Source organism: Schistocerca cancellata, chromosome 6 (genome assembly GCF_023864275.1).
Source record: "Schistocerca cancellata isolate TAMUIC-IGC-003103 chromosome 6, iqSchCanc2.1, whole genome shotgun sequence".
NCBI classification, from domain to species: Eukaryota; Metazoa; Arthropoda; class Insecta; order Orthoptera; family Acrididae; genus Schistocerca; species Schistocerca cancellata.
In genome coordinates, this window is record NC_064631.1 from 130,932,705 (window position 1) to 130,958,028 (window position 25,324).

At 42.4% G+C, this 25,324-nt stretch overlaps 1 protein-coding gene across 1 annotated transcript; it reads right to left on the reverse strand.

Moving 5' to 3' along the window:
- Positions 1-3,469: 3,469 nt before the first annotated feature.
- Positions 3,470-24,551, reverse strand: LOC126088191 (probable cytochrome P450 304a1). Its single transcript, XM_049906316.1, has 9 exons — positions 24,452-24,551; positions 18,478-18,726; positions 16,192-16,355; positions 14,204-14,494; positions 11,215-11,332; positions 10,627-10,807; positions 6,111-6,228; positions 5,491-5,632; positions 3,470-3,642 (listed from the first exon to the last, which is right to left on the reverse strand). Exons 1-9 carry the CDS (start codon positions 24,549-24,551, stop codon positions 3,470-3,472), a joined length of 1,536 nt encoding a protein of 511 aa, XP_049762273.1.
- Positions 24,552-25,324: the final 773 nt, after the last annotated feature.

Consider the following 25,324-nt stretch of genomic DNA (forward strand, 5'->3'; position numbering starts at 1 on the left):
GGAACAAGATGCTGTGATATGCAAATGATTAGCTTTTCAGAGCATTCACACAAGGTTGGCGCCGGTGGCGACACCTACAACGTCCTGAAATGAGGAGAATTTCGAACCGATTTCTCATACACAAACAGCAGTTGACCGGCGTTGCCTGGTGAAACGTTGTTGTTATGCCTCGTGTAAGGAGAAATGCGTACCATCACGTTTCCGACTTTGATAAAGGTCGGACTGTAGCCTATCGCGATTGCGGTTTATCGTATCGCGACGTTGCTGTTTGCGTTGGTAGAGATCCAGTGACTGTTAGCAGAATATGGAATCGGTCGGTTCAGGAGGGTAATACGAAACGCCAAGCTGGATCCCAATGGCCTCGTATCACTAGCATTCGAGATGACAGACATCTTATCCGCATGGCTGAAACGGATCGTACAGCCACGTCTCGATCCCTGAGTCAACAGATGGGGACGTTTGCAAGACAACAACTATCTGCACGAACAGTTCGACGACGGTTGCAGCAGCATGGACTATCAGCTCGGAGAGCATGGCTGCGATTACCCTAGACGCTGCATCATAGACAGGAGCGCCTGCGATGGTGTACTCAACGATGAACCTGGGTGCACGAATGGCAAAACGTCATTTTTCGGATGAATCGAGATTCTGGTTAGAGTATTATGATAGTCGCATCCGTGTTTGGCGACATCGCGGGGAACGCACTTTGGAAGCGTGTATGGAAGCGTGTATTCGTCATCGCCATACTGGCTTATCACCCGGCGTGTTGGTATGGGATGCCATTGATTACACGTCTCGGTCACCTCTTGTTCGCATTGACGGCACTTCGAACAGTGGACGTTATATTTCAGACGTGTTACGACCCGTGACTCTGCCCTTCATTCGATCCCTGCGAAACCCTACATTTCAGCAGGATAATGCACGTCCGCATGTTGCCGGTCCTGTAGAGGCCTTTCTGGATACAGACAATGTTCGACTGCTGCCCTGGCCAGCACATTCTCCAGATTTCTCACCAATTCAAAACGTCTGGTCTTTGGTGGCCGAGCAACTGGCTCGTTACAATACGCCAGTCACTACTCGTCATGAACTGTGGTACCGGGTTGAAGCTGCATGGGCAGCTGCTGTACCTGTACACGCCATCCAAGCTCTGTTTGAATCAATGCCCAGGCGTATCAAGACCGTTATTACGGCCAGAGGTGATTGTTCTGGGTACTGATTTCTGAGGATCTATGCACCCAAATTGCGTGAAAATGTAATCACATGTCAGTTCTAGTATAATATATTTGTCGAATGAATACCCGTTTATAATCTGCATTTCTTCTTGGTGTAGCAATTTTAATGGACAATAGTGTAGGCTGGAATGACGAGATCAACAGATTAAGAGAAGAGTTTGATGAAAACATCAGCAGAGAGAAAGCACCTGAACTATTACAATCTCTGGACAACGCTAGGAGAGACAGGTGCGTAAATACTGTTGAAAATTTAAACTTCATTCATTCAGCAGGATGGCCTCGTCACTGATACGGAAACTACATTCTGCTTCTATACCATTGATGAAGACCACACAAGATATTTATGATCAGACATAACACTCTTGTTAACAGATTCGGTATCTTGAATGGCCTCTATTGTTCGTTTGAATTGCTGATTGCTGGATCGTTGTTATCAGTCTCTAATACCAAGTCGATCTTCGTACAGTGTCCCTTCGGTTCTATGTTGAGCACGCGACACCATATATACGGGGCTTTATAGTAACAATTCTTAATTCGTGCCAGGCTGGGACACGAACTTGTATTTTCTGATTATTCCTTAGCCCCGCCTTAACCATTACGCTATCTGAGAGTTATCCCAGACTTTACTAAAGCTTTTATTGTCACTGATGTATCCCCAAAGTAATCGTAACACAACCACCAGATGTTGTCCTCCAGGGCAGTGGGGATGCCATCAGTGGGGTAGCTGAGTTAGGGGAGAACTATGACCGTGGTACAAGGCGTATGCAGGTTCAGTTTTCGAAGTGTGGACAGACTGCAGGAAACGGTCACGGAGAGGATAAGGAGCAACAAGGCTCGAGTGGAAATGTGGCCAGGAATGTGTTCCAAGAGCAGTACACCCACTAGAAGGTGGAGATAACATTCTTTGAGAACGTAGGTTTCGAAACAGAAAACGTACATGAGAACACTCCAGGCAGGTGGGAATGGAATGTGCTGTTTGTACTAGAGTATTAGTGCTGCCATCAGCAACAGTTGAGCCCCAGTGTGAGGTAGGCGTCAATGTTGTCGACTTGCGTCTACACGTAAACCCAAAGAAGCTGGAGCACCATTTCGTAGTAGCTACTGTGCGCTTACCACCATCAGAGGTACATCTTCCGCCAGGGGAGGCAGGGTCACCTGCAGGAAGTGCAGATAAGTGTCACCTGTGTAACGACTGATGCCACGAGGTAGTCGTCAGCATTCCCGATCCACATATTGAGGTAACCGATGCTGATCATTTGCTTCCACTATACCAGTAGAACACTAGCACAGACAGAACATTCTCACTTGTTTGCTGTGTTCTCATATGTGATCTCAGTTACTGACACGGCCCACCATGTTTTACCTCCACATTGCATTAAGTGTACCTTCCTTGGAACGCTTTTCCGGCCATAAGTCCATATCACGTTTTCTGCTCCTATTCCTCTCACGGACTGTTTCCTGCGTTTCTTCACATTTCAGAAAAATCACACTGTTTATAATATCATTATATAATTTCATTTCATTTCATTTTCATTGGTTTCGTATTCACTGATCCATTGCTTTAATCTCAGTGCATTTGTTTCTTTTTAGGTAACCTAGGATTTCATCATTACACTATATGCAGTGCGAAAGAATGAATGTCTGCAGGACTCATAGGAGAGCATAATGGAAATGGTGGAAGTCTTAACTAACATTCGTTTGGACACGGATATTAAAGTGCAAAGGCCTGTTTACAGATTCGAGAGGCAACTTTATCCGAGGAATCTAGGAATACCCTAGTACCCTAACTGTTGCTCTCGGGGCGTCCATTAAAACAAGTTAGACTAATTACAGAGCTCACAGAGTCATTCAAGAAGCAATTTTCCATGCGTTTTATATGCAAATAGAATGGGAGAAAAAGTTTGTGTCAAAGTGGAAAGTACCTATAAATAATAAGAATATATTTTAATAAAATAAATAAAGTTTGTGTAATAAATACTGTACAAATTCATGGAATATTTTAAAATTAACAATAAATCAGTCTTCGAGAAATCAACATTTGACATGATAGTTCGCAGTGAGCTTTACGTGCCTTCATTAAAGACAGGTAAAAAATACCGACTTCTTACGAGTCTATGACATGCTACCTCTTACTAACACCAGAACACAATATGTATATTTTTTGTGTTTTATAGCATTGTTGACGAGGGATGCATCAATAAACTCATTGTGTGGCAACAGTGTCGCGATGGGATCCTTCACCGAGGCTCAAACTGGGCCCAGAAGGCAGGCGGAGTCTCGATGGCCCCCGGGATGTTGCAGTGGAGAGGCGGCAGGCCGTCTGCCCGGACTGAGAAGTTCTGCAGAAGCGCCGCCAGCATGAGGAACATGTTCTGTCGGGCGAACGTCTCCCCAGGGCATACCCGCTTGCCTGTGAACACATACAAATAATTGCTGGTTAATGTGTATTGCATACCGAGAGACATGTAATAAAGATGAAATTAAAACTCATGTTTTATTAAATTGGTGGCACACACAACTAGTCTGAATCATATTCAACGAAGAGAAATCAAAGTGGGCTGCTGAATAATTCTGACAGCGAAAAAACTATTACCAACTATGGAGATAACAAAAAGGGAGTTGCACAAAAGTGATAATTTTTGCAGGCGACACAAATGTTATAATTAATCTGATTAGATGACAGGAACAGAAGCAAATGCTAATAAAGTTTTGCAAAAGGTTAATGTACAAGGTGTTATCCTAAGAGTGTGCAAAAATGTAACAAGACATAGAGGATGCTCCACTGAACAATTTGAGGTAGGGAATCTGGGGTCAGAGAAGTCAGCTTAAAGAGATGATAGGAATAAAATCACATGACTGTGTTCTCTTTTATTTACACTAATTAACTGCTAAAACTATCACTGACAAAATAAACCTACCATTTGAATTGTATCTTACAAAATGTGCTGAAACTGACTGCCATCATCCTCAATGCAAGCATGTCTACGACGAATAAGAGCCGGCCGCGGTGGCCGTGCGGTTCTGGCGCTGCAGTCCGGAACCGCGGGACTGCTACGGTCGCAGGTTCGAATCCTGCCTCGGGCATGGGTGTGTGTGACGTCCTTAGGTTAGTTAGGTTTAAGTAGTTCTAAGTTCTAGGGGACTTATGACCTAAGATGTTGAGTCCCATAGTGCTCAGAGCCATTTTTTTTGACGAATAAGATTCTGACGCACTCTGACAAATATCCCTTTCGTGTTTCGAATCACATCACAGGCAACTATTTCCATCTCCGTATCCACTGGGGTCTCTTACTCAAGTGACCTTAGATATTCCCATAGAAAATAACGAAGGGGATTCAGGTCAGGTGACCTTGCAGGACATGGAATAGGACCTCCCATTCCTATCCAAAGGCCAGGAAATACTGAACCAGTACTGCTCCATCGTATTGTACTATACGTCTCTCAACAGCAATGAATAATGAACGGATCTGTTGTTCATTCATAACACGTTCTGTCATGGGGCAACAGAGCCTCGTTATCGACAAGTAAAGTAAACAAAACCTGCATCATGACTTCCTCGCTATCAGGGTCGCATTTCTTGTTTCCTTGCAGGAAATAAACAATGTATATCTAAATAAACAGAACAGAACGCGTAAACTTGTACGTGTGTTATTTGTAAATAAGGTGGAAATACCGTAATGCTAGAAAAAGCGGTAGACTAGTTTATTTCCACATTTCCTTAAGCTGGCTTCTCCGACCCCAACCTATCTACCTCAGATTGGTCAGTAGAGAATTCCCTATGTCCTCTTACATTTTTGCACGCTCTTACGGAAACACCCTGTATGGTAATAAAAAATTGAATTTTTCTTAATTTTAGAGACAGAAAATGGCATAATTTCTGTTTTCTACGAGAAAGAAATGACAACATGAACGATTTCTTGGCCTTCTCAGTAAAATCCTTTGTGACTACGTCATATGAAGAATAACTACCAATGTTTCGTCTGCTATAGCAGACAGCCCAGTCACACTTGCAACCACACATCGAAAAGGAGGTTACTAAAATGGGTTTCAGCTGTAGAAACCTACATTCTTACATTGAACTTCAACTGTACTAAGAAAGCCACACACTTGCTTGTCAACTTCCACAAGATCGGCGTAAGAAGAGACATAAACCAACCAACTTTCCAATCGGTAGACGTTGAAATATACCGACAAAAACTGGATATTTAATACGCTTACGCACTGGAAATGTAAATTACTTGTACAGGGTAACACATACCAGTGCTGAAGGGTAATGTGAGATCCTTGGTGCACAGAGTGCCGTCGCTGTTGAGGAATCTCTCTGGTCTGAAGTGCTCTGGGTCTCTCCACACATCCTTGTCCATGTGCATACTCCATAAATTGGCCACCACCACAGTTCCCTGCAACACAATGTATTAATCAGCACACAGAAATTTTTAACTCTGTGACGCTTAGAGAAGTCATACATACATGACTTCTGTAGATATTGTGATACCCACATGTCACTCAAACTCCGACTTAATAAAGTAGAAATAGTGTGTTTTGATATTAAATGATTATAAGTACTGTGAAATGGTAGTCACCACTGCACCACACCTTCATAAATATTTCGTCTTCCTGCGCCAAACAGCAGAAGCCAGAGACCAATAGCTGACTTTGTTACTCAGTATCGTGACAGGATCTGGACGTTTCCAACTGACCTTTGGTATGGAGCATTACAATAGGAAGTAGTGGTTCTAACTGATCGTTGGTATGGAGCATCCAGACAGCGGATAGAGGTACCTGGCTTAACTTTGTGCACGAAACCAGTGGCTGTAGAGATTCTCTCTCACGGTTTACATGGACAATTCCAGTAGGAGGCAGAGATTTAGAACTTACCTTTGGTATGGTGTACCCCCGTAGGGTTGTGTCCTCTGTAGCTGCATGGGGTATCCCGATTGGCAGCAGCGTCTGTATCCTCATCGTCTCTCGCAGGATGGCCTCTGTGTACGGTAAGCTGCAGGCAACAGGTTGATGTTAATATGTTAAACATAACATACTCACAAACATAACACTCTTATAAACATAATTTCCAATTCCTCAAAGAACTCCCTTTGATGAATGATGCGGAGATGAGAGTATATTAGTTGTGCAATGAATTATCTGAAGAGTGCAAGGTATTTTTCTGCGTACATGCATAGAAATAACGTCTTCTCATCTGTATAAACTTCCCCCCGTGAACCATGGACCTTGCCGTTGGTGGGGAGGCTTGCGTGCCTCAGCAATACAGATAGCCGTACTGTAGGTGCAACCACAACGGAGGGGTATCTGTTGAGAGGCCAGACAAACGCGTGGTTCCTGAAGAGGGGCAGCAGCCTTTTCAGTAGTTGCAGGGGCAAGAGTCTGGATGATTGACTGATCTGGCCTTGTAACACTAACCAAAACGGCCTTGCTGTGCTGGTACTGCGAAGGGTTGAAAGCAAGGGGAAACTACAGCCGTAATTTTTCCCGAGGGCATGCAGCTTTACTGTATGGTTAATGATGATGGTGTCCTCTTGGGTAAAATATTCCGGAGGTAAAATAGTCCCCCATTCGGATCTCCGGGCGGGGACTACACAAGAGGACGTCGTTATCAGGAGAAAGAAAACTGGCGTTCTACGGATCGGAGCGTGGAATATCAGATCCCTTAATCGGGCAGGTAGGTTAGAAAATTTAAAAAGGGAAATGGATAGGTTAATGTTAGATGTAGTGGGAATTAGTGAAGTTCGGTGGCAGGAGGAACAAGACTTTTGGTCAGGAGAATACAAGGTTGTAAATACAAAGTCAAATAGGGGTAATGCAGGAGTAGGTTTAATAATGAATTAAAAAATAGGAATGTGGGTAAGCTACTACAAACAGCATAGTGAACGCATTATTGTCGCCAAGATAGACACGAAGCCCACGCCTACTACAGTAGTACAAGTTTATATGCCAACTAGCTCTGCAGATGACGAAGAAATTAAACAAAATTTAATAGTCATGGGTGATTGGAATTCGGTAGTAGGAAAAGGGAGAGAAGGAAACGTAGTAGGTGAATATGGATTGGGGGTAAGAAATGAAAGAGGAAGCCGCCTGGTAGAATTTTGTGCAGAGCATAACTTAATCATAGCTAACACTTGGTTCAAGAATCATGAAGGAAGGTTGTATACATGGAAGAACCATGGAGATACTAAAAGGTATCAGATAGATTATATAATGGTAAGACAGAGATTTAGGAACCAGGTTTTAAATTGTAAGACATTTTCAGGGGAAGATGTGGACTCTGACCACAATCTATTGGTTATGAACTGTAGATTAAAACTGAAGAAACTGCAAAAAGGTGGGAATTTAAGGAGATGGGACCTGGATAAACTGACTAAACCAGAGGTTGTACAGAGTTTCAGGGAGAGCGTAAGGGAACAAATGGCAGGAATGGGGGAAAGAAATACAGTAGAAGAAGAATGGATAGCTTTGAGGGATGAAGTAGTGAAGGCAGCGGAGGATCAAGTAGGTAAAAGGACGAGGGCTAGTAGAAATCCTTGGGTAACAGAAGAAATATTGAATTTAATTGATGAAAAAAGAAAATATAAAAATGCAGTAAATGAAGCAGGCAAAAAGGAATACAAACGTCTCAAAAATGAGATCGACAGGAAGTGCAAAATGGCTAAGCAGACCTTTGGAGAAAAGAGAACCACTTGTATGAATATCAAGAGCTCAGATGGAAACCCAGTTCTAAGCAAAGAAGAGAAAGCAGAATGGTGGAAGGAGTATATAGAGGGCCTGTACAAGGGCGATGTAGTTGAGGACAATATTATGGAAATGGAAGAGGATGTAGATGGAGATTAAATGGGAGATATGATACTGCGTGAAGAGTTCGACAGAGCACTGAAAGACCTGAATCGAAACAAGGCCCCGGGAGTAGAAAACATTCCATTAGAACTACTGACGGCCTTGGGAGAGCCAGTCCTGACAAAACTCTACCATCTGGTGAGCAAGATGTATGAGACAGGCGTAATACCCAAAGACTTCAAGAAGAATATAATAATTCCAATCTCAAAGAAAGCAGGTGTTGACAGATGTGAAAATTACCGAACTATCAGTCTAATAAGTCACGGCTGCAAAATACTAACGCGAATTCTTTACAGACGAATGGAAAAACTGATAGAAGCCGACCTTGTGGAAGATCAGTTTGGATTCCGTAGAAATATTGGAACACGTGAGGCAATACTGACCCTACGGCTTATCTCAGAAGCTAGATTAAGGAAAGGCAAACCTACGTATCTAGCATTTGTAGACTTAGAGAAACCGTTTGACAACGCTGACTGGAATACTCTCTTTCAAATTCTGAAGGTGGCAGGGGTAAAATATAGGGAGCGAAAGGCTATTTACAATTTGTATAGAAACCAAATGGCAGTTATAAGAGTTGAGGGGCATGAAAGGGAAGCAGTGGTTGGGAAGAGAGTGAGACAAGGTTGTAGCCTCTCCCCGATGTTATTCAATTTGTATACTGAGCAAGCAGTGAAGGAAACAAAAGAAAATTCGGAGTAGGTATTAAAAGCCATGCAGAAGAAATAAAAACTTTGAGGTTCGCCGATGACATTGTAATTCTGTCAGAGACAGCAAAGGACTTGGAAGAGCTGTTGAACGGAATGGATGGTGTCTTGAAGGGAGGATGTAAGATGAACATCAACAAAAGCAAAACGAGGATAATGGAATGTAGCCGAATTAAGTCAGGTGATGTTAAGGGTATTAGATTAGGAAATGAGACACTTAAAGTAGTAAAGGAGTTTTGCTATTTGGGGAGCAAAATAACTGATGATGGTCGAAGTCGAGAGGATATAAAATATAGACTGGCAATGGGAAGGATAGCGTTTCTGAAGAAGAGAAATTTGTTAACATCGAGTATTGATTTAAGTGTTAGGAAGTCGTTTCTGAAAGTATTTTTATGGAGTGTAGCCATGTATGGAAGTGAAATATGGACGATAAATAGTTTAGACAAGAAGAGAATAGAAGCATTCGAAATGTGGTGCTACAGAAGAATGCTGAAGATTAGATGGGTAGATCACATAACTAATGAGGAGATGTTGAATAGGATTGTGGAGAAGAGAAGTTTGTGGCACAACTTGACTAGAAGAAGGGATCGGTTGGTAGGACATGTTCTGAGGCATCAAGGAATCACCAATTTAGTGTTGGAGGGCAGTGTGGAGGGTAAAAATCGGAGGGGGAGACCAAGAGATGAATGCACCAAGCTGATTCAGAAGGATGTAGGTTGCAGTAGGTACTGGGAGATGAAGATGCTTGCACAGGATAGAGTAGCATGGAGAACTGCATCAAACCAGTCTCAGGACTGAAGACCACAACAACAAGAAACTGTATAAAATGTAAGATTGGAATAATATTATCTGTTGTGAAAAGAATTGCGCCATGTAATACGTTTACCGCAAAAGTAAATGTAATAGGAAGTTCTAATTTCGTTACCAGTTATGAACTTGGGAGAAAAAGGATATGAGTGGTTACAAATTCCTGAGAGCATACGTTTCCAATAACAGTCAGATAATTTTATCCAATATTCATCTCATCATGCTTGTCTTAAGCAGTAATGCACAGAATATTAAGGTATTCATTCGATAATAATTAACTTTCTCCATTACCATGGTAACTAAGATGAAGCGTTAACCACATCAGGGGTAAATGCACGACAAAGCGGCTTGTTGAAAAATTTTCACTGCTAGAATTCGTCTGGGGAGTAAAGAAATGATTAACATCATATCGTAAGTGTGGTCATTAGTGAGGCGGTAGTTCTGATAGATCCATTTTCAAATTATCTATCCTGGAATTTGTCTTTATTAAATTCTGGGAACCATGTAAAACCTAAATCGATATCCTTGGACGGGGGCTTGATCAGCATTTTCTGAAAAGTGAGCCCAGCTATTCCAGAGTGAAGACCAGTGTGCCCAAGGTCTCATGTCTGTGAGAAGTGAATAGGTGGTGCTCTACAGTTCTTGATCATCAGACTGTCTCGGGGGCTAATTTGCAAAACAGTCCATAATGTGTTCTGGTAGTCCATCCACTGGAGATGTTAATCGAGAGATGTCCTTGGTGGTGGTGATGGTGGTGAGAAGAGTAGGCTACAAATCACAAACACATTTCGGTATCTTCTGCTATCGTCCAATCAAGAAAAACATGAGTGTGACTGTATATAATACTTGCACTCTGCATAGAACCCTACACTGATGAGCTGCAGTAAAGATGTGTTACATGTGACGAAGGAGATGTGGAAACTATTCTGGTGAGATAGTTGTTGCAACTGGACTCCCTGACACCACCTGCAGGTGGTGGGTTGTATCGGCTAGCCAACTTGTGTGAGCCAGTGGCTATATGTCTAGTGCATACTCACTGGAGACGGTCGTTGAGGTTTGGAAGCCTCGAGTTTCCCACGACTGAGTCCAGCTCTAGTTGTGCTCGCCTCTGCGCCTCTGGGTGGCGGGCTACGTACAGCAGGGCCCACGAGAGCACTGTTGACTGCACCATGGAAGCTGGCAAGAAGGTGTCGAACAGGGTGACCCCCAGCTGGTCAGCTGCGAACACAAACACCTGCTGTTGACACTTGATACAGCAAATGTAACAGAGACTCTTACATGTATTCTTGGATGATGTATTGGCGTTTTGTAGTACTAAGATGGAGCACCAGCTCAACATATCCAGGCGCTCATGATGGTTGTTGAGCAAGGGCTCCATGAGGACAACAACAATTGGGGCGAACATAGGTGTTAAAGATATCGAAGATATCAAAATAGCCACAGCAACAACAATAGTTTTTGTCAAGTGAAAGTCGACAGTCATGAAGTCCCCCCATCCCTCGAACCGTCAGTGACAGCATTTATAAGACATGTGGTTTCTATACCTTTTACTTTTATGATAGAACTTAACAGAAACAGGAGCAAGTTCATTAGTTAATAAGATACAGCTCCCATTTAGTACTTACTGGAATATACTGTATCAGTACCCGTCTTCTTCTTCTCTTTTATTTCTTTCAGGTATCTGTCAATGAAGTCCCTCATGTGATCATCTGAGTATGTCTTCTCGTGTTCCTTGATCACGTGCTGCAAAAAGACAGACTTAGTCATTTATGTGTCATTTCTGCCAGAGAAGAAAAAACAATACCTAACTTTATTCTGTATTATCAGCCTCAAGTCAGAAGTCAGTTACCATTTATATATACAGAATAGATACATATGGAGACCGCAAAATGTAGTGAATAAAGGGTAAAAATTTTATTATGAAGATTTGGTTCAAAAATGGCTCTGAGCACTATGGGACTTAACATCTGTGGTCATCAGTCCCCTAGAACTTAGAACTACTTAAACCTAACTAACCTAAGGACATCACACACATCCATTCCCGAGGCAGGATTCGAACCTGCGACCGTAGCAGTCGCGGGGTTCTGGACTGAAGCGCCTAGAACCGCTCGGCCACCGCGCCGGCGAAGATTTTGTCTCAGATATGTAATTAGTGGATATCACATCTGGTTAAGTCTTTGAGACGGTAGACGTGTAGTGTAAATACTGTCCTAGCAGCCGCCTAAGGGTCTGTAATGATAGGCAGATGAATGAAACAGATGTCCAATGGACAGGTACACTTCCTTGTTGGGCAGAATATTGCTGTTGTGATGAAATAGTGGGGCGCATTCTTTTTAGCAAAAGTTTCTGTTTGGAAGCCAAAAATTTACCAGCATGGATTACGTTCTCTTCTTTATTTCGTTATGGGCGATTATTAACCAGAAACTGCAGCTTGAAATTACTAAGCCAAGTAGAAAGTTTGAATATGAGATAGCAAATGAAGCATAACTGTTTTGCACGTGGACATAAAAGGAAAGTAATTCGTACATGTAAAATTGTCATTGTAATGGGTTATAAACTGGCAGCTTTGAAAATTCGTAGTTTTTCATTTTCAATTAATAGTTTATTCCATTTATGAAATTCTGGGTGTTTAAGAGAAATTTCTATGTTAGAAAATGAAAAACAATGGTTGAAATTCATACAGATTTTCTAAAGATGTAAGATAAAGAGAAGAAATTCTATCGATGTATAAGACTGTAATCACCAGTAAGTTGTAAAACTGTAGTTAACAACAGTAAAATATGGCAGCTGGCCGGCCATGGTGGCCGAGCGGTTCTAGGCACTTCAGTCCAGAACCGCACGACTGCTTCGGTCACAGGTTCGAATCCTGCCTTGGGCATGGATGTGTGTCATGTCCTTAGGTTAGTTAGGTTTAAGTAGTTCTAAGTTCTAGGGGACTGATGACCTCCGATGTTAAGTCCCACAGTGCTCAGAGCCATGTGGCAGCTGGCAAAAAGTGTTGAACATTGGCAAAAATTCAGTGTCACGAAGACAGATGTAAAAAGAGACAACCCTCTCAGAAATTCAATTGGAAATCCCATTGCATATCTAGGTCATGCCTGAATTTCACGCTAGATAATTCATTATCTCGTAAGTTAAAAATGGTTCTTAAATTGGTGACAGTATTGCTGGGGAATTTTAAGGGTTTAAACATCCACGATAAAAAAAGTTGAAAGCAGAAGCTGTGATCTAGGATGCTTCAGCACTCTTGGCACGAATCATATTAACGCTCACTCATAGGTGTGGAGTTTAAAGAATACTCGGGAAAGAAGTACATAGGAAAGTAATTTACTGACACAACGTGAACACATTAGTAACGTGAAAACGGCTCAAAATTTTGTCAGCTATGTTGACACTGTTTTAACACGCGAAGTGAGGATGGTATGCTATTGAGAACCCGATTAATGTCAAATACGTCAGGAAAAGAATATGCTGGCAAATGATTCTCATCTTACTACTTACTAAACGAACATTTGACGAAATGTGTTTCTCTTCTTTGTTTTTTCTCCATTCAACCCAAACTGGTAAGGGGACCAGAATGATTAGGAATATTCACGAATCAGTTGAGCCACGGCTTTATAAGTCTCTTTTCTCGAGAATGAATCATATTTCTTTGAGATCCATCTGATGAAACTCGAACATTTGCTCTTTTTTACAGTTTTTTTATATGATCAATCCAGATGGTTAATTTAGATATTTTAAACTTGTTACTGTTTCCAGGGGTTAGTTGGCAACAGTGAAACTGAATAGCTGTGGATTCACCTCTGCCCTTCCCCACCCCCGCCCCCTTCCATTTATTACCAATACTTCCAGCTAAATACCTAGGGAATAAATTACAAACCACTTAAACTGTAACCACCACATACAAAAATTTGTGGGGAAGGCGAACCAAAAGCTGCGCAAAACCTAAGAAAAATACTGTATACCCCATGCTTGTCCGTCTTATTCTGGAGTGTTGTTGCACATTATGGGATGATTAACAGATGAAATTGATGGAGGACGTTAATAAAGCTTAGTGAAGGGCATTCCATTATGCATTATCGCGAAATACTGGCGAGAGTATCAGTGACACAATAAGGAAGTTGAGGTGCATGTCATTAACACAAAGAGGCTTTCCGTTGCGGTGAGATCTATTTTCGGAATTTCACTCAGAAATCTTCTCTTCTCAATGCCAAAATATTTTATTGACTCTTGGAAAAATGACCATAGCAAAAAAAATGCAATAAATCTAAGATCACACAAAAAGATTTTGGTATAAATTTTCCGCTTGTTAGAGTAAAACGGAAGAGAAATAATCTGAAAACTAATCTATGAACATTAATACAAACATTTAAGTTTGAATTGTGGAGTAATCACATAGATGTAGAGTTGTTACACTCAGGGTCACTGCTAATTCCTGCACCAGTCATCGATCCTCTACCTGTCTTCCTACTACTCGTTAGAGACTTCTTCTGCTGCTGTTTTCTCTCCTCTACATAATAGTTAAAAGCAGCTGTACATAACTGGACTTGCTCGATCTACTCTGGAATATCTTGCTTCCACCACCGAAAGAATAGTGGATACCTCGGTACTCACATGGAAGTAGGTCAGGATCTTCTCGGCGGACTCTACTGTGTCGTGGTAGCCGGACATCTTGGGCGCGATGGAGGCCAGTGCGGAGTGAAGCGTCAGGAGACCGCCTGTGGCGTCTCCAGCCCTGGCCGCCTGCAGGCCCGCGTGCCCCAGGTAGCGGCACACCCCGTCTGCTGTGCGCGGCAGCCGGCTGCCCGCCACCACCGGCATGAAGCCGTTGATGAAGCCAGGGAACAGCGCATCAGGTAGCAGTACACGCCGGCTGCCGTCTCCTGATGATGGTTGCACCACAATCTGTCGAAACGTCGTTTTGTATTAGTAGCAGGAATTAAAATATGAGGTGTAGTATTTGAATATATGACACAAAACTGAAGAAGTTTTTCCCGATTACGGTTCTTAAAGCTTCAACCATAGAATATATTAGCACTACATTAAACTAAAATAGAGTCCAAAAGCATCTGCATTAAGGTTGGGTTGTTTTGGGGAGGAGACCAGAGAGCGAGGTCATCGGTGTCATCGGATTAGGGAAGGACAGGGAAGGAAGTCGCCCATGCCCTTTCAAAGAACCATCCCGGCATTTGCCTGGAGCGATTTAGGGAAATCACGGAAAACCTAAATCAGGATGGCCGGACACGGGATTGAAACGTCGTCCTCCTGAATCATCTGCATTAGGCCTAACAGATACTCCAGAACACAACCAAATTCCGAGTGCCATCCTTGGATATCACACCACACTATTCCAGGTGTTAAGTTAACGTAGACCCAGGTTTGAATAGTCGTCTGCAGCATGTGTGGATGATCAACACAGATTCTGTCTTGGACAACACCACAATGAGGTGCCCAGCTGTGGTGTGTGGTTGTTGTATGACTGAAGTGGACTGTTACAACTTCCCTGGTTTCAATTTAAAGGAGCCACCTTTCTGAGTAGTCAATCTGAGCAGTTAGTCATTTTACATCTATGCTCTGCAAGCCTCATTACAGAGTGTGACAGGCGTACCTTGAGTACCATTGACAGATTCCCCCTTTCCACTTCCAGTTGCGAATGGTGCACGGAAAGAAATATTCTTAATAAATTTTCACGTTCGAATCTGTCTGATTTTACTTTCATCGTCTTTTCGCCAAGTCTACAAGGACACAGCTGTTTATTAGCTGACTTCTCAAAGGAATGCGCTCTCGGAATTACAACGTTAAAGCACTAAACAAACATGTGACGAAATACAGTGCTCTTCTTAGAATCATCACTCTTTGTTCCACCAATCCTATCTAGTAAGGGTCCGGTATGTAAACAGTCATCTGGAGCTTACGACGTTACTCAGAAGCTTGTTTACATATATATACAAACACGGCATTTCCCAGGTATTCATTTTGCCTATTTTCTATTAGAAATGAAAACAAAAAATGAACTGTGTTTGTAGAGAAGTAACGAAAAAATTTTGTCTCCACGTATTCGTGAAAACAACTTTCATATTATGAAACACCTGTACAAAGAAATATGCATCATTTACAAATCTATACGAACAGCATCCAAATTAAGAAACATGATTCTGGGCAGTTTTCTTTTACGCTGAGTGCACCTACGTTTTTCAAGCATTTCAGTGTTTCCTAAACCGTATCTCCTGAACGACGATAGGTAAGTGCTTCTTACCCCTCAAAGCGATTGTTGCCTAATGTTAATGGATATGTGTACCAATTTTGGTTGAAACTGCACCAGTGGTTTAGGAGGAGATGTGGAACATAAACCCACACATTGCACATACGTATTACCTTTTTTTAATAATATATGGTGATTGTGAACTGTAATAGTTCTACGTACTGTTACAGCCACTACCTTGATAATGAACATGCACTACAGCGAAGAACTATCGCAAAGTTTGCACTAATTATAGATGACCACCTGTACAGCAGATGTCTAGAACATCACGAGTGCGACCAACACTACTTGTCTACGTTGCGTGCAGCTAGCAAGAAGGAAGGCTGTTCCTGGGACTCACCTCATCCTGCCGTTCTCCCCGGATGAGCCCCACCAGCTCCGCCATCTCCGCTTCGATCTCCGACTCCAGGTGGTCGGAACGCCGTCCGAAGCCAAAGTCCCTCAGGTACCTCAGAGTGAAGCGACGCTGCTCCATCAGCTCTGGGCCCACTCTGAAGTTTATGCCTGCACAGCGTCGAGCATAGCCTTATCAGCATTGACATGACGTTGAAGAAACTGATGCAATTCATTTATGAACATTTGTTGAGAGATTGCACGGAATGGAATGTGCCATGAAACTGTGGGCGAGGGAGTGGCTGGGAGGGTGTGAAGCCAACCATTCGGCAAGGCGTACCTAACGTCAGTCACTACATTGAAATGAAGCAAACGTACCAAGCTTCGAAATAGGACACTGGCCACTTACACACAGCTCAAAGCCCCAGTCTATAAACCTGTGGCCTACAGTTCACTGCACGCCACATTTTATCAAATTTCATTACACATTTTGGCGAGAGAAGATCTTATTTTGGCGTAAGGGCAGATTCATAACAGCGAGGTGCTCGAGCCAGGTGCGGTAAAATTTTTAAAGACTGTGTGATTCCTGAACTGCAGCCTAGGCTTTCAGGCCGTAAAGTGTTGCATAGTGACTGGATCATACGTTTTTAGTACAATGATCACCCAGCCTCATTCATATGTTGTCCTTTTCTATGATTTTGGTTTTTCCGTGTGTGTGTGTGTGTGTGTGTGTGTGTGTGTGTGTGTCTGTGTGTGTGTGTGTGTGTGTGTGTGTGTGTTTGTGTTTGTGTGTATGCGGATTGTTACATTCTCATTGTTTCGTGTTGTTTTTGTTTTGTTTTAGCAATATTATTAACACACAGCTCATAAAAGACTTCAGTGTGGGCTCACTGAAAACATGTCTGTCATGTGTCCAAACCAATGTGTGATAATCGTCCCTTCCATTCAGGATTCACAAGATGTAGTATCTGTACCCAGAAACGATGTGGGAATGAGAGTTTCCGTAATAACAACTGATCAGCGTAATATGGGAACACAATGAAGTAACTGGCCGAAATAATAAGAAAAAAAGACATATTTCATGTTCTTGTCTATTAACTTGAATTTATTATACTTATTATACCTGATAACGAAGGAACATGACACATAGAAGAAGCCTGACAAGCAGCTTTATTATTTAGAAATAAAGTTGTCACATGTTCCGGTTTTAACGTGCACATAAGACCAAGATTCGTGAAATGTGTGCGATTTGTGAAGTGTAAAGGGCACAAATATAGCCCCTTATCCAGGTATGGTCACCCTCTTTAAACTCTCCAGCAAGTGGTGCACTCGTGCAGTATTAGCGTCAAAGCTTTCAGAGGGCCACAGTAAGGTGATAAGGTGAGTGCATGAAACAAGAAGCGTTCTTTGCGATAGTTCTGAATCTTGTTTTTTATTTTCGGAGATGAGATGAGTTTTTGTTACGTTTTAGTTACAGAATGTGCTTCACTGTCAAATATAAATATTAGCTATCCAGTTTTTTAACCACAGAAAGTCAGTCATGTCTATTTTGTCTTGGATTTTTGAAAATATCTTACATCAACTGTGCCTCTGGCAATCAAGCACCGTCTGTAAAGCGCGCCGTTCTCCTGATATGGCTCCCATAGAAGATGTCGGTGATGAAAATGACGGCGGTGGTTATGAAAAATGTCGAATTTGATACACAGTGTATTCGCAGGAAAACAAAGGACAAAAATGGATTCTGTGATTAAAGTGCAATTCGCGAAGCCACGAAAAATGCAGTCGTCGAAACTAAATTTATTTGCACTCTTTGTTTGAAACATAAGTGCTAATACTCGGATGTTTTCTAGTATCAACTGATTTTTACAAATTCTTTTGGGTTTAGTGATTTTCTTGCCAACTCTCAAAGTTTTGCATATCTTTAATACATGGGGTCTTATTTAGATCACATTCCTCATAAATGAAGAATAGCCACTTTCTTAAATTATCATTACTTTTCACATTCTTCATGAAGCTGTTACACTATTTGACACTAGCACAAATAGTAAACATACTTGGGAGTGTAATGGTCACGTGCTTTTCTTTGTTCTGGCAGTCTGATGGATAAACAAGTGATAAAAATAGGTGGCCAAATTTTGGGACTCTACCTTACACGTTTTTCACGGTTAAAGTGGAAAATAAATACCAGATTTGGATTGTTTCCATATTGCTCCAGCATAAAGCTGGAAACTAAATAAGGAAAACTATTAAACTAATGTTAAACTTCCTTCCTCAGGTAGCAGACATTGCTTACCTAGGTCCTCATGCGGCATCCTCTGCTTGATGGCGACGTTGGATATGCGGCCCTGCAGACTGGGGTTGTTGAAGGCCTCCTTCGCAGCCTCGTAGTCGCTGATGACCACCACAGGTAGCGGTCCAAAGTAGAAGCCCACCAGTTTGGAGTTGTAGCGGCGCGTGAAGGCGTCCATCACTTTGTATGGGAATTTGTAGTTCTCCAGCAGCAGCTGGATGTAGCTCCCCCATATTGGTAGCGCAGGGGGCCCTGTAGCATACAGAACTGGAAATGAGTTCTGCCACGCAGGTAACAGCGGCAACAAAGCTGGAAGCAGACTTGCCAAGTACTACATTCCCACGCAGGTAACAGCGGCAACAAAGCTGGAAGCAGACTTGCCAAGTACTACATTCAGACATGTCATTTTGTTCATGTGATGCACACAGTCAAAACGCTTGTATTTGAAACCACAATATGCTTATGTAACAGTATACGCGGCAACTGGACAATCAAAATCCTTATTTCCTTAAGTAAAAGGTAGACCAGGACACTTAGTTTACGTCGAAAACTTTTAGGCAGACGAGTATGCAAATACGTTTAAATTACATTTCTGTGGACCTGAAGATCATTAAGAACGAAACTAAATGCTATCACTATATAGAATGACTAAAGCCTAGCGATACACTACAGAGAAGAAAGGTGTAGCGAGAGATTTTGGGGTTGAAGAACCTTCCGACGTTACTGAAACGTGCGTAGAATAAACCAGAAGAAAACTTTTTCTACGCCATGTGAGCAACGTCTCAGGCATATGTTACCACCAAGGGAAACTCATCGTCCCATTCCCCCAGATTTTGTGATCAGATGCCCCAATGGATATCCCGTCAAAAACTGAACACAGATAAAGCTTGGTAACAGGAAGACGGTGTAGTGAACTGTGAGAAAAGAAGGAAAATAGAAACAGGGAACTGTCCAATATCAAGATAAGAGTATGCAACACTGAGAAAATTTGAGTGAATATGGAGTCATGTTTATATGGCCACGGTGTTGGTCTGCGAAGGGGTAATATGGGTCCAAATCTCCCTCAAGCTCTACTTTCTTTTTTCTTTTTTTTCCCTAAGATTATAAACTATGCGTCCGATAGTAGACGTGACTGTTTGTATTCAGATTTTTATCTGCGTCATAGTGTAACGTCCGTGTTACGAAGGGACCTCCAGATGCACGTACCTTTATCTCCGATATGTTCTACACAAGTTATGACTCTTGCATTCCGTGACTTTGTTGTAACATAGTTCACACCCGTTTCTTTGTTGTTTTCATTTCTGTAAGTGGTCTATGATGTATCTCGCGTGCACTTATTATTCTTTACATTTACTTGGGATGATAATATGTTCTAACCACATGACTCATATTGTATAACCGATGTATAGAATAAGGGCTGTTCAATAAAGAATGATCATAATTTTTTCTCTGGCAACATACCGTTACTCGTCCTCATAATTTTTATGATCTTCCTCAAAGTAGTCTCCCTTGAATGCAATGCACTTGTCCCAGCCTTTCCACCAAATACATGATGGAAACCATTTTTTCAGAGGTCCTTCAAAATCACCTCCGTAGCCTTCACCACTGCATCTGATGTTTGCTAATGCCTCCGACGAAGTCGTTACTTCATGTTAGGGAATAGAGAAAAGTCACATGGGACTAAATCCGGACTATATGGAGAGTGAGGAATGCACTACACGTACATTTTTGTAAGATATTCACCAACAACATTGGCAATATGGGGACGCACATTATCGTGGTGCAGGATCATGCATGCTTCACGAAAATGTGGTCTTTTTCGCCTGATATGGACTTGCAATGTTTTCAGCACATCCCTGTGGGATTGTGCAGTCACTGATATGTCTGCAGGTACAGCACGCTGATAAACCATTCGATGACTATCAAAGAATGAGATGACCATATATTTCCCAGTAGAAGCAACCAGTTTGGGGATTGGCGATGAAGGAGATTTCCACACTGAGCTTTGCTGTTTGCTCTCAGGATCAAAATAATGTTGCCAAGTTTCATCAGCAGTGATTACATTTGAAAGAAACTCCAGATCTTCGTCTAATATCAGCTTTAAATGCATGCAGACCTGCATGCGAATGTCCTTTTGTTCGGGAATCAGCTGTCTAGGAACCCATCGTGGTCATATACATATCGTGTGTAATTTCTCTGTGACCAACTTTTCGGTGGCACCCAATGAAATGTTCAGTATTTTAGAAAGTGATATTAAGGTAAGTCGTCGATCCTCTCTCACAATGACAGCAGCAGTGTTGATGTTTTCTTCCGTACGAGCAGTAACTGGAGTACCGGGTCCACCGTCCTTTGAAATTGATCGTCTGCCCTCTTTAAACATTTTAAACCACTTTCGAACTGTGCTGTAGGGAAGAACAGACTTTCCGTAGGTCTCCTGTAACATTGTATAGGCCGCAGCTGAAGATTAGTTGAGACGAAAGCAGAATCTCAAAGCCGTATATTGATCCTCGCGTGTCACCTCCATTGGAGCGGTAGGAGATACTGAACATGTCTGACCTTGAAACCAGGAGTCCCAACAATGAAACTACTACGGTGTGTCTGTTGCACATTAAGCTAACAGAATATCATACGGTTAAATTTTAGCGTGAGAAATTATGATCAAAAAAAGTTATCTGATTCTTTATTGAACAGCCCTCGTACAACAATCGCCAAGACTACAGAAAGAGAATAGACACTTCAGTGACCGGACGGGCAGTTCATAAATTTGTGAAAAAAATGGGACACTAGGGAGAGTTGAACACGGATCTCTCGCTTTCTAGTCCAACATCGTAAACATACAACCACGGGCGCCGAGGTTCTTGCAATTAGCTACATGTTGCAAATTTTGAGCTTTAACCGTTCACTATTTGTATTTTGCTTCCTCCTTCACAGTTAAGTGCATCTTCTTCTTGTTTTCATGATTGATTTGCGTTCAGTTTTTGAAGAAGTGGAAGTGGATCACTGAGCCATTTTACCAATAAATCTGAGGAAGATGCGATAGCGAGTTTCCCTTGTTACGCAGGTGCAGGAGAATTAAAATGTCAACATTTTATAGCGTTGACTTCATGGTGTGTGCTAGCAGCATTGTTCTGATTACAATTTTAAGCTGCAGACAAGTATATTGTTCATGTTGTTCATTGTATACCTGCTTTTTAATACGTAAGAACATCTACAGCTACAGCAACCTCCAAATTCCGAAAACCATTGTAAAATGCATGGAAGAGTGTAGTTTCCATACTACCACTTATTAGGGCTTTTTCTCGATCCATTCTCATATGGGATGTGGGAAGAATGTCTAAACGCCTCTGTGGGCGTTGTAATGAGTCTAATTTTGACTTCACGATTCCAATGGGAGCGATGCTTAGAAGGTTGTAGTTATTCCAGTATTTATCGTTTAAAGTTGGGTTTTGTAAGACTTAATCGGGATAGTGTGTGTCTGTCTTCTACTATTTTAGATTCCCCAGAATCTCCGTGGCACTCTACCACGTGTTAAACAAAGCTGTGACCATTCTCGTTGCCTTTCTCTGGATACATTAAGTAACCCCTATCGGTTCTACTTACCGTGAGTCCCACACACTCCGGTAATATCCTAGAACGGGTAGCACAAGTGATTTGTAAGCATTCGCCTTTGTAGCCTGATCGTATTTCCTTAGTATTCTCATAACGAACGGAAGTCCGGTACTTCCGTTTAACTCGGACTGAGCCTATTTGCTCATTCCACTTTATATCCATAAAACTAGTGCATCCGTGTGTGTAAACGATCTGGCCAATTTCGTTTGAGACCCACTGATATTGCAGTTCCAGGATACTACGTTTCTTCAGTTTGTGAAGTGCACGGTTTTACATTTCTGAAAATATAAAGCAAGTTGCCACGCTTTCCACGAAATCGCTATTTCGTCAAGGTACGACTGAACATATGTGCAGCTTTTATCACGCAGTTCTTCATCGTGGTTCACCGTATCACGCGGAAAAACTCGTTCCAGTTATCTAACACTGTCTACAAGGTCATTAATATACAACGCGGACAGCAAACGTCGCAACATATTTTCTAGAGGACACCAGAAATTACATCTGCAAGTCAGAAATCTCTACATCCATCCCAACATAAAATCTGTAATTTGTGAAGACATTTTGTGTGCCATGAGGTGCGATGAAAGACACCTCGTTGTTGCAATGTTCCTGTGTACATGGTTCTTAATATATCCCCAAAGGATAAAATCACTAGGCGTCTGGTCAGGTGAACTGGCGGGGGGAGGGGAGGGGGAAGGTGGCAAAGGGACAGAGCCATATCATCTTCACCACTACGCCCAATCCAGCGATGCAGAAGTTCGTCGTCTAGGTAGCGACGAAAATCTATGCTCCAGTGAGGGGTGCTCCGAGCTTTTGGAAGATGAAATTCTCGAACTTAGCAGTCAGAAGTGAAGACAGTGACAATTGAAACCTATCAGGGTAAGAGGTACCATTACTGTACTCTTATGTAAGGAAACCGACCCATACAGCTTCGTCTACGACATGGCACAGAAAACATCAAACTCAGTGAATCTCGTTCATGCGACACAATTTCATGTGTATGTTCAGTATCGCTCATTCTCACACTGTGGTGATTAACTTTTCCAGTTAAATAGAAGGGTGCTTCGTCGCTGAGTAAACACGGTGTTATAAAAACCGTGAACGTATGCAACATTACCTCTCATATTTGTATTACTGACGAAATAAGTTTTCAGATGTAAACCATTTTACTGCACGTCAGAAAATAATGGCAGTACTTGATCGGGTAAAACTAACCGAAGTATTTTGCTGTGGGATGAGAAAAACAGTGCCTTTTGGGATGCCGTTAGAGAGACTGAGAAATCAAAGCCACATAGAAGTATTATAGTATGTCTGTATACGATTTAACACATTGACTTGCAGCTTCGCAACGACAGTGTTAACTGTCTAAGGCCGCATGACTTCTCTCGTGTAGTCACCATATCATTTAGTTTAAAGCATTTCAAAATCCCTACATCAATTCCTGAGTGTAGCCTTTAGACACAGACACAAAATAGCAGTGGAGGACTTTAATTTATAATGCGATAGGCTGTTAGAAATGTGGAAAGATATCTTCCCAGAATGGGACAATGGTGTTAGTACGATGTATCCAATACCTTTTTGAAAGAAACAAGTTTCCTGCTCCGGCTGTTATTTGCTTATACTTTAATTTTATTCTGGGTACTATGTCGTTTCGGCTATGTAGCCTTTCTCAAGTAAAATGTTTAAGCCGTTAACTACATATGTTTTGGGTTACATTCATTTCCATGGACACTCCGTGGGTGTCCAGGCTTAAAAACTGTAGCCATGATATTTGGTACAATACAAACAGTAGATCACAACTACGCCATTTATTGCCGCCAGGTAACACCCAACTGTGTGCAGTGACACCTCGTCACAAACGAGTATAGGCATAGAGAGGGAACAACATATCTGCAACGAGACTCTGTATGATCTTATCATGTTTAGTAATAACTGCATATCACCTTAGGAAGGCAAGTAAACGAACACTCCGTCAATAGGATAGCGAAAATATGGAGTACATTATTGGTCACACATGGTGTTGGTTCAAATGGCTCTGAGCACTATGGGACTCAACATCTTAGGTCATAAGTCCCCTAGAACTTAGAACTACTTAAACCTAACTAACCTAAGGACATCACACACACCCATGCCCGAGGCAGGATTCGAACCTGCGACCGTAGCAGTCCCGCGGTTCCGGACTGCAGCGCCAGAACCGCTAGACCACCGCGGACGGCCACACAGGGTATATGTAGGCTGACTAAGTAACTGGCCATTGATGGATAGCTGGCTATTTCCACGTAGTATGTACACACTGGGAGCAGACGAAACCAAAGCTGTGATCCGCTGATCAGCCCGCTAGTATAGACAGACAGCGGGAAGTACGTACCTGGTGGGAAGTTGTCGGGCCTGGAGTACGCGCTCTTCACTAGCAGAACCAGCAGCAGCACGACGATCACCCCACACAGGAGGAGGGCGAGAGGCGACATTCTGGTAGGTCTCTGTCCTCAGTCACTGTCTAATCTTCACCGGAGGTCCTCGTTATCCCTGATCACGCTAGATGCACAGGCAGACAACTGGTGATGTTGCTTTCTTTCTGCCTTCTGACCACATGGACCCCCTCAGCTGCTTTTTAAGCAGCGCGACGCCCGCTTCCCTCACCACGAGACCCCTCTGAGATAGCGATGCCCTGCCTCTCGGAGACCACGCCCACACCGCCACGTGTCGTGACTCGGCGCCTCTCTCGCTGGAGAGCTACTACCACAAAACCTTGCGTCATCACACGGCAACAACAATCTGCAGCGACGGAATGTCGTCATGATTTGACACAAATACATGTACTCTCATACATCATCATGAAATCTTACGTATCAAATGATATGGCACAATTCAGACGCAGGGTAAATGACATCTTCTTTAAAGCCAACTCCCTAAGGAAAGTTCCTGACACATTTTACTGTCTCGTCAGCAGACTGTCGATTCCTCGACCTCTTCCTCTGATCATCACTTCTTTCCAGATTGAATTTTCACTCTGCAATCTATTGTGTACCGATTTCCTACTTCCAAACAATGTGCAGAACAGTGACTCGAAACAGAACATTTGGCTTGCGTGGGATAAAGGTCTGCCGACCCATGGCACTCCCTCGCGTTTTCACTACCATTAGCGCCTGCATAGAATTCTACAGGCTGTGGCGCTGTGGCACATGTACACATATGACTGATGCATCAATAGAACCATAAATTCACCGAGTTTGCTTGGTGT